This window comes from Uranotaenia lowii, chromosome 1 (genome assembly GCF_029784155.1).
Source record: "Uranotaenia lowii strain MFRU-FL chromosome 1, ASM2978415v1, whole genome shotgun sequence".
Taxonomy (NCBI): domain Eukaryota; kingdom Metazoa; phylum Arthropoda; class Insecta; order Diptera; family Culicidae; genus Uranotaenia; species Uranotaenia lowii.
In genome coordinates, this window is record NC_073691.1 from 100,965,114 (window position 1) to 100,981,055 (window position 15,942).

General features: G+C 40.6%; 1 protein-coding gene across 1 annotated transcript; it reads left to right on the top strand.

The window, feature by feature from the left end:
• The first annotated feature begins 500 nt into the window (after window positions 1-500).
• On the top strand, window positions 501-10,139 carry LOC129737698 (uncharacterized). Its single transcript, XM_055728859.1, has 3 exons — window positions 501-1,058; window positions 4,287-5,210; window positions 5,931-10,139. Exons 1-3 carry the CDS (start codon window positions 501-503, stop codon window positions 10,137-10,139), a joined length of 5,691 nt encoding a protein of 1,896 aa, XP_055584834.1.
• Window positions 10,140-15,942: the final 5,803 nt, after the last annotated feature.

Below are 15,942 nucleotides of genomic sequence, written 5' to 3' on the forward strand. Positions count from 1 at the left end.
AACAAATTCCAATTGGAAAGTTTTTCTTCCAACATTCAGTGATTTTATAATTTACATCATTTTTATTTTACACGTTGCTAAATTTTACATCTTTTTTTATTTTACACGTTGCAAAATTTTACATATGATATGATATAATTTCCAACTAGCACTGAATATTCCGTCATATATGATGCTTCTTTTTATTTACATCATATGTGATGTAATTTTACAGATTATTTTGGTAGTGTGTAGGCTACGTGCTCAATGAGCAAGGGTGGAGAACGGACAATGAGAAGATCGACAGCATTGTCAAATTCCCGGTACCGAAGCAGCGCAAGGAGTTACAACGATTTCTAGGCCTCTGTAACTGGTACAGGCGCTTTATCTGCGACTTCGCTAGGATTGCAACGCCATTAACAGAGCTGACAAGGATCAAGGTCAAATTTCGTTGGACGAAAGAAGCTGACGAAGCTTTCTTGAAGCTGAAGTCAATGTTAGTATCCGCTCCAGTTCTCGCCATGCCGGATTATTCTAAACCCTTTTCAATTGCGTGCGATGCAAGTGACGTTGCCATCGGAGCTGTACTTACCCAAGAGTTGGACGACGGAGAACATCCAATATGCTACTTCTCCCAAAAGTTGTCAGCATCGGAGAGCAAGTATTCGACCACAGAAAGGGAATGTTTGGCGGTGATAAGGTCCATAGAAAAGTTTCGCGGCTACGTAGAAGGAGTTAGGTTCATCGTGCATTGCGATCACGCTGCATTGAACTATTTAAAGTCGATGAAGAATCCGACGGCACTCCTTAGTCGCTGGATACTCAGATTGAATGCATTCGATTTCGAGATTCGCTACCGAAAGGGTACAATTAACGTGGTTCCGGACGCCTTGTCGAGAGCAGTCGCCACAATTACGCTCACCAAGGACGACACGAAGGACACCTGGTACAAAGAACTTGTATTGCGGATTACAAAAGAACAGGATAAGTATCCAGACTTCAGAACGATCGACGGAGAGCTGTACAAGAACTGTCGATGTCGCGACGAAACCGGAGTCACTACGCACACATGGAAGAAGGTAATTCCACTTGAAAGTCGGCAGGAAGTAATCACAGGGCTGGTAGCGGTTTGATAATGAAATAGTAGGGACTTTAGTGACCAAAATTTGAAAAAAAGTGACCAAATAGTGACTTTGAGGACCGAAAAAAGTGACCAAATAGTGACTATGTAGAACGAAAAAATAACTTTGAAGTACAAAAAATGTGACCAGTCAGGCCCGTGCGATGGACCCTTCCGGGGGGGTTTTCAAAATTCAAATTTAGATAAAATTAATAACAATACCAAAAATAAACAATTGAAAAGGAAAGGGTTTTCTTACACCATTTGTCACTCATGTTCAACACAAAAACTAAAAAAATGACTGATAAACTAAATTTTGGAAACATATTACTATGAATGTTTCAAATTTTCGATAAGTCAAGAAAGTAAGAAATAAATTAGTTTCAGAAGAATTTCTTAGCAAATTTAAAATTAAAAAATATCTGAATTCTAAAATAAATGTCAAATCTTGTACAAAACTTAGCATGAATAGATGTTAGGAAAATGATAATATTTGTTAATTTTTATTCATCTAAATTTGGAATTCTTTTCCTCATTTTTAACTGGAAGTTTAGTGAGAAATTTCGCTGTAATTTTTTAATCTGAACAAAAAATATTTAATCACGATTTAAAATGTAAATTACCGATTACTGAATAAGAAATGAATTTTGAACAGAATTTATTCAATGTTTGATGTTTTAATTTAATTTTACAAAAAGTAGAATATATTTATAATTATTTTAAAAGTGCCAGTTATAGAAGCCAGACATAAAACCTTTAATAAAGTAAAATCCTCCATGTTCAACTACAATGACAAAGAAATGTTAGAAAATGAGTAATTACATATGTGAATGATAAAAACTGATAAACAATTAAAAATAATGAGTTCTAAACTTTTGTTATTAACACTGCGTATTAACATTTATTTTGAAAGTTGCTGCTTAGAACAATTTTTCAAACTTTTTAGATTAATTTTATAAATCATGATCGATCCAAAAATATGATTTCATATAAAAAATATTAATAAAAAGTTTTTAAAGTTTCAATCGCAGGTTTTTAAGCTTTGAATTACAAGCTCTGAGTATTTTGTCTCTTTTGATTAAAATATTGGGTCCTGAAAGAACAGAAGGTTGAAATTATGTTTTTTTTAATTTAAAATTTGGAGTTAAAGGCTTATGGCTGAAGAACACGAAAATTTAGAATTTAAAACAAGGAAACAATTGTTAAAAAGATGTCTTAAAAATTTAAAAAGTTTGATTAAAAAAATCCGGCAAGTTGATTATAAAATTGAAAAAAAAAACTGTACCATAAAATTCGGTAGATTTATTTAAAAAATTGAAAAATACAGTATGGAAATAAAAAAGATTAGTTTTTAAAAACATTTCAGGAAGAGTTTTTTCAATAAACATGTTTCATCATAACCATTTTGGTGCTTATTTTTTCAATTATTGATTTGGTAAATAGTGTCCTCAACTAGAAATTTTGTCAAATTCGGCCATTTAGTTTTGGTAATAAAGAGTTTATTACTAGTAAAATTGATAGATAACTGATTATGGAAAAATGTAATTACAAGTATTTTTGACATCACAGCAGAAAGTGTAAAAAAAAGTTGATTCTATTTAAAGCTCATTAATTCATATAAAACTTTTATTTCTAAATAATATGTTTTTCATTTGAGTTTTTGTAAAAAGAAAGTGCAGAAACTTCTCTTAAGATTTTAAATTATTTTCATTTCAATAACAAACCCACCGTACGATGAAAGGTGTGCTCTGATATGTCTAACCTCACTCGAAAAGCGACGCGTCGAACTACAGCAAGGTTTTATATTCGACACTGTTAATCGAAAATCGATAGAGTGAACTTCTACATTAACTTTGAGTAGACCGAAACAAGTGTGTAGTTTTGACGTAACTCTTTTTACCCTAAAGTTTGTATTCTTGTTTTTTCTTGAAACCGTTTTGTCAAATAAATTTGTATCGCCAACTAGTACGGACGCGTTTGCATTTTTATCCCGAAAAATTACAGTCCACTTGCGACCACTGAATTCCGGAGAAACATTTGGTCCGAATCGATCCGGATGTCGATTCTCGCGGAGTGACGTGGATATTACGAAATTTTGATCGATCGCTAGTCTCGCGGAAAGAATAAAAAGTGTTTTCGGTTTTGATTGCCGGGTGCATTTATGCCTGCCACAGGGGCGGCGAAGATTATTCGATTCCCGCGATACTCCCGTCGAATGATTGTGGAGTGAATAAAAAGTGTTTCCGGTTTTTTGAAAACCCGGGTGCATTTAAGCCTGCCACAGGGGCGGCAAAGATTTATTCAGTTCCCGTGAAATTAATCGATAGGCTGTACGCAGCCGGAAGAGACCATTATTGGTTGAAGATTTATTGATGGTTGTGTCGACGTGAAGAGGAAATTTTGAGAAATTCTCGGTTCGGCACCGCGTGTTAAATCTGTCGGCCATTTTGATTTGGTCAGAAAATTGATTCCACGAGTGGTTTTTGTGAAGATTGACGGCCATCTTTGATCGGTCGATAAAGAAGAGCACGATTGCGTTTGTGTTGGGGTTTTTAGCTTCGACTGAGGAACACAAATTAGTATTTGTGTCGTGAACGGTTGAGCTAGTATAGGAAAACCGCATTTCCGATTGTGTTTTTGGTGACGTGTTCGATTTTGGTCGAAGTTGTGTTTGATTTATTGACGTCAAATTGAACCAGCAAAGAAAAAACCCGCTACCGATTTGGGGTAATCGCACGACCAAAAAGTGAATCTGTGGGAAGGCACGTCTCCATTTTGTCCCTGTCGTGGGAGGGCACGTCTCCATTGAGTCCCTGTCGTGGGAGGGCATTAAAGTGATTCGACTGCGGTCGGAAGAAACGACCAGTTCGAAGAGGTCGTATAAGAAGAAGAAGTGTAAAGTGCTGAGCGCTTTGCGCTAGAAAAAAGTGAAGGCTGAATAAGAAAAGCCTAAAAGTGATAGCAAGCCAAAGGCTGCTAAAAAGTGAAGGCCAAAAAGAAGCCTAAAAGTGATAGCGAGCCAAGGGCCGCTAAGAAAGTGATAGCAAGCCAAAGGCTGCTTAAAAAAGTGAAGGCCTAAAAGAAGCCTAAAAGTGATTGCGAGCCAAGGGCCGCATACAAAGTGATGCAGCTACGATCTGCAAAATTGAATCGAGTGCTGTTTTCAACGCCCGTTGCCTCTCTACAGCGTAGCCCAGGATTCAGCACACCGTCAGCTGAAATAAACGAAGTGAATCAGCTTGCTGAAGTAAGTGTGAGCGAGCAGTGCGCACAGCAAGACGCACGCCGGGAACGGAAGAAGATGGCTCAATCGATAGCTGCCCTTACGCAATGCATGCGTACATCCCAAGGTAAGATCTATCGAATCCAACAGACTATTCTAGCTTCACAAGGAGATCGTACCAAGTTTAACATACATGCCATCAAGTTATATGTTAAAACTGTAGATGCCGCATACGATGAATTCAATGGATTCCTGAATCAGATTTACATCTCCGATCCCTCTGCAAGAGACGAATTCGAACCGATGTTCCTTGAGTTCGAAGAACTATACGAGTCTGTTAGTATTGCGCTTTCCGAAATAACTCAGTACCATGAGGATCAGAAACTCGCTGCTGTTGCAGCGCGCGAAGAGCAGAAACAAGCCATTTGCCAACCTGGCGGCAGTGGCCAACAGAACCAATTTCCTATTCAGATGGTTCCATCCTTATTGATGCAGCAAGCTCCCTTACCGACGTTTGATGGACAGTACGAAAACTGGTACAAGTTTAGAGATCGATTTATTGACATCGTAGAAAAATGTACCAGAGATTCCCCAGCCACGAAACTCCATTATCTGGACAAAGCTTTAGTAGGGAAAGCCAAGGGATCCATTGATCAACAGACTCTGAACGACAACAACTATGAAGGCGCATGGAGAATCTTGACCAAGAAATATGAGAACCTTCGAATGGTGGTCCAAGGTCATATTACACAGTTGTTGTCGATGAAGGCCATGACGAAAGGAACGCATGCTGAATTGAGAGCGCTGATAGATCTCGTTGAAAAGCGCTTAGAATCTCTAGATTTCCATGGCCTGAAAATGGAAGATGCCTTGTCTGAAGCCATCCTAGTGAATCTCGTGATATCGCGACTTGATCCTGACACTCGAAGAGCGTGGGAGCCCACAGTTGAACATGGTCAACTGCCCGCATTTGAAGCAGCGGTGTTTAAACTCGCCTCGGAAAGAATCATTCGGCTGATTTTTTCCGAGTTTAACTTGTTGTGTGCAGATTGATTTTATCTTCGTTCCAATCATGACGTGATTGCACACAAAACAAAGAGAACAGTTCCGAGTTGATGTTTTCCCCTCCTCGCAGGAATAAAATCACACCAATGAAACAACAGAACGAAGCTTACCGTACACGAATGCTCACGAGCGATCGTTGCCCGACGGACCGAGTTAACATTCCTCGCACCCTTCTCTCGCTCGTTTCCCGTTCCCTTGTATCTATCACTTTTAGCCACGCCCCCATGCGTTGTCCGATTGATGTGTTCGGCTGCCGAACGAAAACGATTTTTTCTTTAATTCGCTGAACTGTTCGTTTGCTTCGCTGATGTTTCTCCCCCGATTGCTGTTTACTCCTGCCGAGTTAACCCGAAGCTTACTTCCTGATGCTTTCCGAGTTGAACTTTAGATAGCATCATTGCAGATTGAGTTTAACGAAATAAAATCGTTCTGCAAAGAAGGGCAAAGTGCGAGTATGTAGACTCGCGATTTTAACATCTCTGATTTGAAGACGTGATGAGATTTTTGAGAGAGCATTGTTACATGCTAGAACGATGTGAGCAGACGGCCCATCGATTGAAAAACCCGACTATTAAGACGACTGCACCCGCAGTTGCAACCAAGGTGTATGCAGCCACAGTCCAACAGGCGAACTGCTGTCCGATCTGCAAGGATGATCACCTGATCGATGATTGTGATATATTTAAGAAGCTCAACGTTAACAGTCGGTACACCAAGGCAAGGCAATTAGGATTGTGCTTCGCATGCTTGAGAAGAGGACATCGGACCTTGTCCTGCAAGGTTGATAAGAAGAAGCTGTGCGAATGCAAGAAGAAGCACCATCCATTGATGCACGCGGAGGAAAAACCTGAGGCAATAGAGAGGGCGACGGGCAGGACTGCTGAGCAACCAGGGACGTCGAGGGATTTGCCAGAAACCGTGGCAAAATGTGAAACACCACTGTTACGTACCGGGGAAGTGAAGAAGCAGGTGCTGTTAGCAACAGCACTAGTCGACGTTGTTGATTCATCTGGAGTGGCGTTTAAGTGTCGTGCACTGATGGATTCCGGTGCGATGGCCAACTTCGTGTCGGAGCGATTGAGTGATGTGCTGTGTCTACCCAAGAAGTGTGTTAACATCCCGATCGTGGGTGTGAACGGATCGAAATCGATAGTGAAATCCCGAATTCATGCCACCGTCAAATCCAGCGAGACTGATTGTACTTTCTCGCTTGACTTCCTTGTTGTTCCCCGAGTCACCGGTTCGCTGCCGTCGCGGAAGTTGGATGTTTCCAACTGGCCGTTACCGAAGGATATCCGATTGGCTGACCCCAAATTCTTCGAACCCAATCGCATTGACATGCTCATCGGATCCGAAATGTTTTACGACTTGATGGAGGCTGGCAAGATCCGAATGTCCGCCGAACTCCCGTTACTACAAGAAAGCCGACTTGGTTGGCTAGTTGCGGGACCAGTTCATTCTTCTGAAGGTATCGCCTGTGTTCGTGTCCACCAAGTAATGCCAGTTGAACCTGCTGATGAGCGTCTTGACGAGCTGATGAAACGCTTCTGGTGCATTGAAGAACAGTTCCCTGACGAAAAGGTTGACAACGATTGCGAGCAACATTTCCAGACGACCCATGCTCGCAGAAAGGACGGACGGTACGTAGTTCAACTCCCGTTCCGTGTCGATGCCGAATTATTAGGAGAATCCAGAAACCAAGCGGTCAAACGATTCAAGGCACTCGAGAAGAGATTGGAGGCATACCCCAATACGAAGCAAATGTACTCGGACTTCATCAAGGAATACATCGAGCTTGGCCACGCAAGATATCTGAACGCGGAAGAAGCGATTGAACACAACACCTACTACCTTCCGCACCACTGCGTGATTAAACCCGACAGCTCGACAACCAAGCTGAGAGTGGTGTTTGACGCCTCAGCTAAGACGACAACGAACTATTCCTTGAATGACGTGTTGATGAGCCCTCCAACTATCCAGAGCTCCCTGTTTGATATTATTCTGAAGTGGCGTTCGCACAAATACGTTTACACTGCCGATGTGCAACGCATGTATAGACAGGTGATAGTTGATGATTCCCACACTAAGTACCAGCGATGTGTGTGGAGAGATGATAAGACGCAGCCGATCCGAGATCTTGAAATAGTCCGAGTTACCTATGGCATAGGTCCAGCAGGGTTCCTGGCAACAAGAGCGATGGTCCAGTTAGCGAACGACGAACAACACCGATATCCCGCAGCCAGTGAGGTCGTGCGAAGAGCGTTTTACGTAGATGATGTACTCTCCGGAGGTGGTACCCTTGCTGAAACGAAATTGCAGATGAACGAATTGACAGCGCTACTCCGAGAAGGCGGCTTCAAGCTCCATAAGTTTTGCGCCAATGATCCTGCTTTGCTGAAAGACATACCATCCGGAGATCAAGAGAAACAGTTGAACTTCGAAGACAACGACATCAACGGAGTGATAAAGACACTTGGTCTCCTCTGGGACCCAGTTCACGACGATTTCCTGTTTCAAGTTCAGCCGATGAAAAACGAAGACCCGCCGACCAAACGACAAGTACTTTCCGAGATCGCTAGATTGTTTGACCCACTCGGAGTACTTGGTCCAACTGTGGTACTCGCCAAATTGGTTATGCAGCGATTGTGGCAGAAGCAGATTGGTTGGGACGACCTCATCCCCGATGAAGACCACGAAATGTGGAAGAAACTACGACTTGAATTGTGCCAAATCAACGATATGAGAATCCCCAGGCGAACCACAATAGACGACCCGATAACCTTAGAATTGCACGGTTTTTCGGATGCCTCGAAGTACGCCTACGGCTGCTGCGTCTATCTGCGAAGTGTATCGGCTGCGGGATCGGTCGAAGTAAGATTGCTGTGCGGCAAATCCAGAGTTGCGCCGCTCAAGGAGCTGAACCGAAAGGAGAATGCGGATACCACCGAGATGACCATACCAAGATTGGAGCTGTGTGCAGCACTGCTGCTGTCCGAACAAGTTCAAAAAGTGCGCGAAACCTTAGAGATAGGCATTGAAAATGTCATCCTAAGGTCCGATTCGAAAATAGTGTTAGATTGGCTAAACAGAGTAAAACCAGAACAATCATCCTTTGTGCATAACCGAGTTAAGACAATTCGAAAACTTACCGCGGGTATGAAGTGGATGCATGTTGGAACTAAGGACAATCCAGCGGACTTAGTGTCGCGTGGTGTTTACCCGATCGAATTAGTGAATAGTGCAATGTGGTGGGACGGTCCGAACTTTCTACATGCGACCGATTTAGTGTACGAGAGTGTTTTAAATGAAGAAGAAGAGTTCGGACAGCATCCAGTTGAAATGGTCGCAGTTGCAGTTCGTGAGCGTATCCTCTACGACGAGATAGCCGATTGCAGCAGATTTCGCAAACTTGAACGTGTGTTCGGGTATGTGACCCGATTTATCTACAACTGTAGATCCAGGAAGAGAAAGGTTGAACGACGTAGCGGTAAGCTAGACAGCATCGATTACCGTGACTCACTGTTGACGATGGTGAGGATCACGCAACATGTTTTTTACCGCGAAGAAATCAAGACCCTGAGACGAAACTGCCCTGTGACAGGGAAGCTACGAAACTTGAACCCCTTTTACGACGAAGAAGAAGGTGTGCTTAGAGTTGGTGGAAGAATCCGAAACGCAGACTTACCACGTGATCAGAAACACCCCATGATATTGCCAGAAAACAACCACTTTACAGACATGCTGGTCGAATCTATTCATCGAGAACAGTTGCACGTTGGATTGAATGGATTGCTTGCCAAGATCAGACAACAATTTTGGCCGGTCAACGCAAAGCGCACCATACATCGTGTGATTCGAAGGTGTATCAAATGTTTCCGTATGAGGCCGAAGGAAATGAAGCACTTCATGGGAGACTTGCCGAAGTCCCGGGTTACCGAGACCAACCCCTTCACCCGCACTGGCGTGGATTATGCCGGTCCATTTCTTCTGAAGCAGGGTCGAATGAGGTCACCGATTAAATGCTATGTGAGTGTATTTGTCTGCATGAGCACCAAGGCCATCCACTTGGAGCTGGTTGGATCGCTGTCAACTGAATCGTTCTTGGGTGCCTTTCATCGCTTCGTTGGACGTCGTGGGAATGTTTCTGAGATGTACTCAGACCATGGCACAAACTTTCAAGGTGCCAAGCGGCAACTGGCAGAACTAGACGAATTGTTTAAATCGCAGATGTTCGAATGTAAGCTGGAGGAATTCTGCCAGTCCCGAGGAATACGATGGAGTTTTATAGCACCTAGAGCTCCACACCAAGGCGGCCTATGGGAGGCCGGAGTAAAGAGTATGAAATCGCACTTGTGTAAGGTACTGAACGAATCGTATCTTACCTACGAAGAGATGTACACCTTGCTAGTACAAATAGAGGCTATATTGAATTCGCGACCCCTGATACCCCAGTCGGATGATCCGATGGATTACGTCGCATTAAGTCCAGGGCATTTTTTAATCGGTCGTGAACTTACTGCTGTTGCCGAGCCAGTTTACTGTGACCTCAAGCAGTCGAAGTTATCAAGATATCAGCAAATCCAAGTTCGCAAGCAATCCTTTTGGCGGCGCTGGTCAGCTGAATATATAACCGAGTTGCAAAGGCGTGGTAAATGGTGCGATACTCCCACACAACTACGAGAAGGTTTACTGGTGGTAATCAAGGAAGATGGAGTGCCGCCCCAGCAGTGGAGATTGGCTCGGATTGTCTAGGTGCATCCCGGCGCGGATGCTGTAGTTCGTGTGGTGTCGTTGCGTACGAGTTCCGGAGCGGTTTACACTCGACCGACGACCAAGATAGCTGTGCTCCCTGTTGAAGAATCTTCGGATGTTCCTGCTGAATTGAGCCGTCCGGCTCCGGGGGGTGGATGTTAATCGAAAATCGATAGAGTGAACTTCTACATTAACTTTGAGTAGACCGAAACAAGTGTGTAGTTTTGACGTAACTCTTTTTACCCTAAAGTTTGTATTCTTGTTTTTTCTTGAAACCGTTTTGTCAAATAAATTTGTATCGCCAACTAGTACGGACGCGTTTGCATTTTTATCCCGAAAAATTACAGTCCACTTGCGACCACTGAGTTCCGGAGAAACAGACACATTGACCAACCGTATTGACTGTGCTTACATTCTACAACGTGTTAACATTTATGTACCAACGAGAACACTTCGACAACGTCAGTTTCTTTCAATTCCTCACCACCGTACTGCCTATGGCCAAAACCACCCTATTGACAAGTGTTGTGAACTTTTTAATTTAGTGTATAATTTGTTTAATTTTAATATGTGCAAACGTCGTTTTAAAATAGGCTTAAGAAGAATTTCTTAGTTTTTAAGTCATCAGTCTGTACGGTAATTAAACCAAAGACGAAATAAATAATAATAAATATAAAAGCTGATAGAAATATTGCATACATATTTAGATTCGGCGAACCCAAATTAGTTGAAATTACCGTTTAAATTCATTGCACCTAAAAAAATGTAATTTTTGTGGCCTTGTGTAAATTTTTACAACACTTTTTTTTAAGTATTTAGAAGAACAAAAAACACGAAATAAAATTGAATCTGAAATTGTTTTTTAAAGAATATTTCATATCATCATAACATTTGTTATGACATAAAAAATTTTTTTTTCATAAAAAAAATGGTTCGTTTCAATCTCAATCTTAGTTACACTTCTTAATAAAAACCCATTCTAACTTAAGACGAGATAGGGTTTTTGTATATCAAGTTTTGAGTTCCAATACAATAGGTTGATTGAACTAAAAACTAGAATCTACAATCAAAGTTAGTTTCAATTCACGAACGTCAAATAATGTCGTAGATCGAAATGTCTCAAGCCAAGGGTGATACATGCCGAAAAATTTCTGACTGACTGATCAAGTAATTTACCGTTACTACCGTCAATATTAACACGCGCAATTCAAATTACTCTTTCATTGGTTTATTATCGGTGAAAAAAGTGACTTTTGGTGATAAAAGTGACCATTTTTCGGAAAATAGTGACTTTAGTGACCAAATGATGAAAAAAGTGACTTTTTAGTGACTGACCCAAAAAAAGTGACCAAGTCACTAAAAAGTGACTCGCTACCAGCCCTGTAATCAAAAGGTTTCACGATTCCACAACAGGAGCTCACCTGGGATTCTACAAGACGCTGAAAAAAATCCAAACCCACTTCTATTGGCCCAAGATGCAGGACGATGTTAGCCGTTTTGTTCGAAGCTGTGATACCTGCAAAGCTAGCAAGGCGCCGAACACAAAGATGATGCCGCAAATGGGGAATGCCAAACCAGCCAAAGTTCCATGGGAGCTGATCTCGGTGGATTTCGTGGGCCCTCTGACGCGTTCAAAGCAGGGAAACACTGTCATGTTTGTCGTAGTAGATTGGATAACGAAGTACGTTATAGTGCAACCGATGAGAGCAGCAGATTCAGTCCGTATGGTACGTTTCTTGGAAGAACAGGTGTTTCTAAAGTTTTCACGACCCAGGATCATACTTTCCGACAATGGCAAGCAGTTCGAATCAGCCGCATTCAAATCGTTACTGGCGCGCCACAAGATCATCAACATACGAACTGCCTTCTACTGTCCTCAAGTGAACAACGCCGAACGCACCAACCGCGTATTGATCACATGCATCCGCTCGCTAATAGATGAAGATCATCGCTTGCTGGGATGAGAATCTACCGGCGATCACCGCAGCAATCAACAGCGCGAAGCACGAAGTCACTGGAGTCAGCACGCACTTCGCGAATTTCGGCCGTGATTTGATTCTACACACTGATCTCTACGTACAACAACACTTGAACGCCGCTGATGATCCAAAGAGCACACAGGATCTACGACTATCAGGAATCAAACGAATCCAAGAGTTCATCACGAAGAGGATCAAGAAAGGTCACGAAGACTCCAAGCAGCGATACAACTTAAGGAAGCGGACGGTAGATTTCAAGGTTGGTGATGTAGTCTGGAGAAGGAAGTTCAACCTGTCATCGAATACAGATCATATCAACCAAAAGCTGAATCCGAAGTTCGTGCCAGCAGTCATTCGAAATGTGCTAGGTGCGAATCTGTATGAGTTAGAAGATGTCTCGAGCGGGAAACGCGGACGCTATCACGCGAAAGACATCAAAGCAGATTAAGTTTCAAGCTATGTAAGCAACAACGCTGACCACAAGCTCACTTAGAGCACAAAACACGGAATGGAGAAGGCTGAAGGACCAACATCATCTTTGAAACCTCGCCACCAACAACTCGGAGCAAATTTGCAGAATTCTTCAATTCAAACAACTCAACGGAACACAGCTGATGCTAATTCGTCGCTAGCACACCGACGAACACAACGAAGTAGACGTTTATGAAGGAGACAACGGCCTTGCGTGGGACCAGCGTCGGCTGGATGGACTCTAAGAACTCTGCCAGGAAGTTCTTCAGAATTTGGAGAGGGCCGGCAACGTGGGATTGCCGCCACTTACAGTCCAGAAGGCAATCCTGTCATCGTGAAGCAGCGTAGCAGCGCTGGGGATAGTAGCACTGGTGAACCACCGTAGCCAGGCGCTACATACCATCGCAGAGAACCTATCCAGGTTCGGGATATTGGAATGTTCGGAAAGTCAAGTACAGCAGCTCCAAATACCACGTCGCTGCAATTGAAAGGATTGTCAGGACATCAGAAAAGGATTCAGCACTATGGAATACAGTTAGGCGAAGAAGTTGTGAGGAGTACCCGAATAGCAAAGATCATAATAATAATATGGCCGAACATTGATTTTCGATTTAACAATGAAATTCAACGTTAAATCTCAGTATTTATGAACCACTTAAGATTATAACATTACCACATTTTTTTAGGTGACCTTGAAATATACAGTTGATACATAATATTTCAAGGTTGCCAAATAAACGGGAATCACAGTTTCACAGTAATTTCATTGTAATATTTAGTTTAACAGTGTTTTTCATGGTAACACTAGAATCGCAGACACCAGATACCCAGACTGACCACTGAAGGCTGATTTTGGCGCTTGTTCCGCAGCGCTATCTACGGGTTATCGTGAAACTAACGGCCACATACACAAAATGAAAAATCTCGATATATCACACACACATTTGCATTGTGCTATTTGTTTTTTTACATCTAGCTATGAACACGGTCGTTTTTGATTACCTACTTTTGATAGAAAAAAATAACACGATATATTTCGAAAACCACTAAAGAACCGTTTTTTAATTGGAGCGTATTAACAAAATGTGGTTAGAATTCAACCATAAAGCTTATAAAAAAATACATCGACTTCGACATAAATGAAAATTTAATGAAAACTTGAGATTTTCTGCACCACTTCCTTATTGCGTTGTGGTTGAAAAATAACCATTTTGGCTTCATTTGTGAAGATCACTTTCAACTGCAAGTTTTCGTTAACCCCGAAACCTCCGTCAAGGGTAAGTTCAAGTTTCCCGAGTAGAAAAATATTGTAACAAACCCAATTATTTGTAAATTGTTATAAAACGATCTATGACTTGTTGAGAACTACAAATGACATCGTTAAAACATTTCACTAATTGTACAGTACATTGAATGCGGCTTTGAATTATATTACTATTTAGAACTGTTAAATCAGTTGAATGGACGAGATTCTTACAAAATTTTATTAAACAATCTGTTTCAGTTAGAGTTTCTCAAAACCCTTCACCTAGCCGAATTGCTGCATTTATAGAGGTTTACGAAAACTGAATAAAACAAAAGTAGATGTGATATTTACAAAATTTGTAAAGCAATGTTCTGTTAACTGAAGAAGTCACCATCTACAACAAAAAACCGGTGTCAGATTTTTATTTACTTTTTTCTCCAATAAATCCTAAAACTTCCCTTTCTATGAAAAATTTAGTCACACTCGAGAAATGTCTTCCTTTCGAAATATCTAACTAAACTTGGATATCAAAATAGGCCTTTTACCGCCCACTGGAAGAGGCAGTTGAGGAAAAAATATTTTTGGCTTCGAGATGATGCATTTTCCTGCAAATTTAGTGCAATTTCTAACAAAGAGCGTTGGTTGACATAATGATGATTCTTGACAAACAATCTCAATTATCCGAGTCTGTCTAGTAAGAATAGCTTAGCTTTTCCTGTTCTGTTGTTAAGTTAATTTTTTATTATTATTTTTTTGGTTATATTTTGAACCATTTTTTGAATATCGCACGTGTAATTGATTTTATCCATGGGTAAAATAAACCAAACGTGAATTCGTCACATCAAAATCAAAACATTAAATGAATTCACTCACACAGACATACGGTATTTGACATTCCATAAAACGACAAGAAAATAAAAATGACTTTCGTTTGCATCAAGATAGTACTGTTCTTTTACCATTCAAAATTCGTTTTGGTGGTATGGAAAAGCATTGAAATCGATATATAAGTTTAGTTACTGCGAAATTATTTCTTATTTACTTGGCATCGGTTAAGGAAAATTAAAATGAACCTTATTCAAAATTATAGTTTTTTGAAGAATGGATCCATTTAGTAAACTAATTACTTTCGAAATATGGTTTTAACAAAATTTTGAATCAAAGAATTTGGTTGAATGTCAATGGTGAAAAAATTTCAGAAGCAAAGTGAAATTGATTTGAAACATACATTTTGAAATATTCCAAATTCAGTGCAATTTTTCAACAATTTTTTTTTCGAATAAAAGATTTCTAACTAGACATTTCTCGCGCGCACTTGCTCTCGTGTACGGATTAAGATGGGGAAAAAAGTCTAAAAACATGGTCGCTTTTAAGGTTAATTTTTCAGTCCAGTCCAGAATTATGCCAAAATCTCGCGTGAGCTTTCATTACGTCGTATGATACAAAATGTTAACAAACAGTTTTATTACAAAAAAAAATTGATTTTAACTAGTAGCAACTTCTTTCCATTTAGAATATTTGTAGCCTGGACAACATATTCTATATGTGAAATACTAATTTCAAAGTTGTTTTGATAACTTTTGCAGCAATTTTCTGTGAATTTTCAAGATGTTTCATACGACGTAATGAAAGCTCACGCGAAATGGTCATTATAGTTGTTTTTTTTTTACATTTCTCACGCACATTTGAGCAGGGAAAAATACCCGGTCGACAAACACGGTCGTTTCTGTAGTTATTTTTCCAAAAATTTATTAATTTTAGTGAAATTACCACCATTATATCACGAACCCTTCCAGAGGCAAAAAGGATTTAAGAACTTATCAATACATTTATCACATTTAAATATTATTCAATATATGTCAATAACTTATTTCACTCCTCAAACCTATCTAGGTACGAGCCAAGAAACAGTTAAGATAAATAAGAATTCAAGTTTTTCATGGAGTTATATACAGTTTGTCTTTTTGGTCGCAGTCAACCTTTCAGATTAAGACGAACAATTTCGAACTCAATGAATTATTTATAACAGACATTATAATTTTCATACTGTTACACAGCCGGATAAATTAATTTTGAAATCAAAACTGAATCTCAAAATTAATTGGCT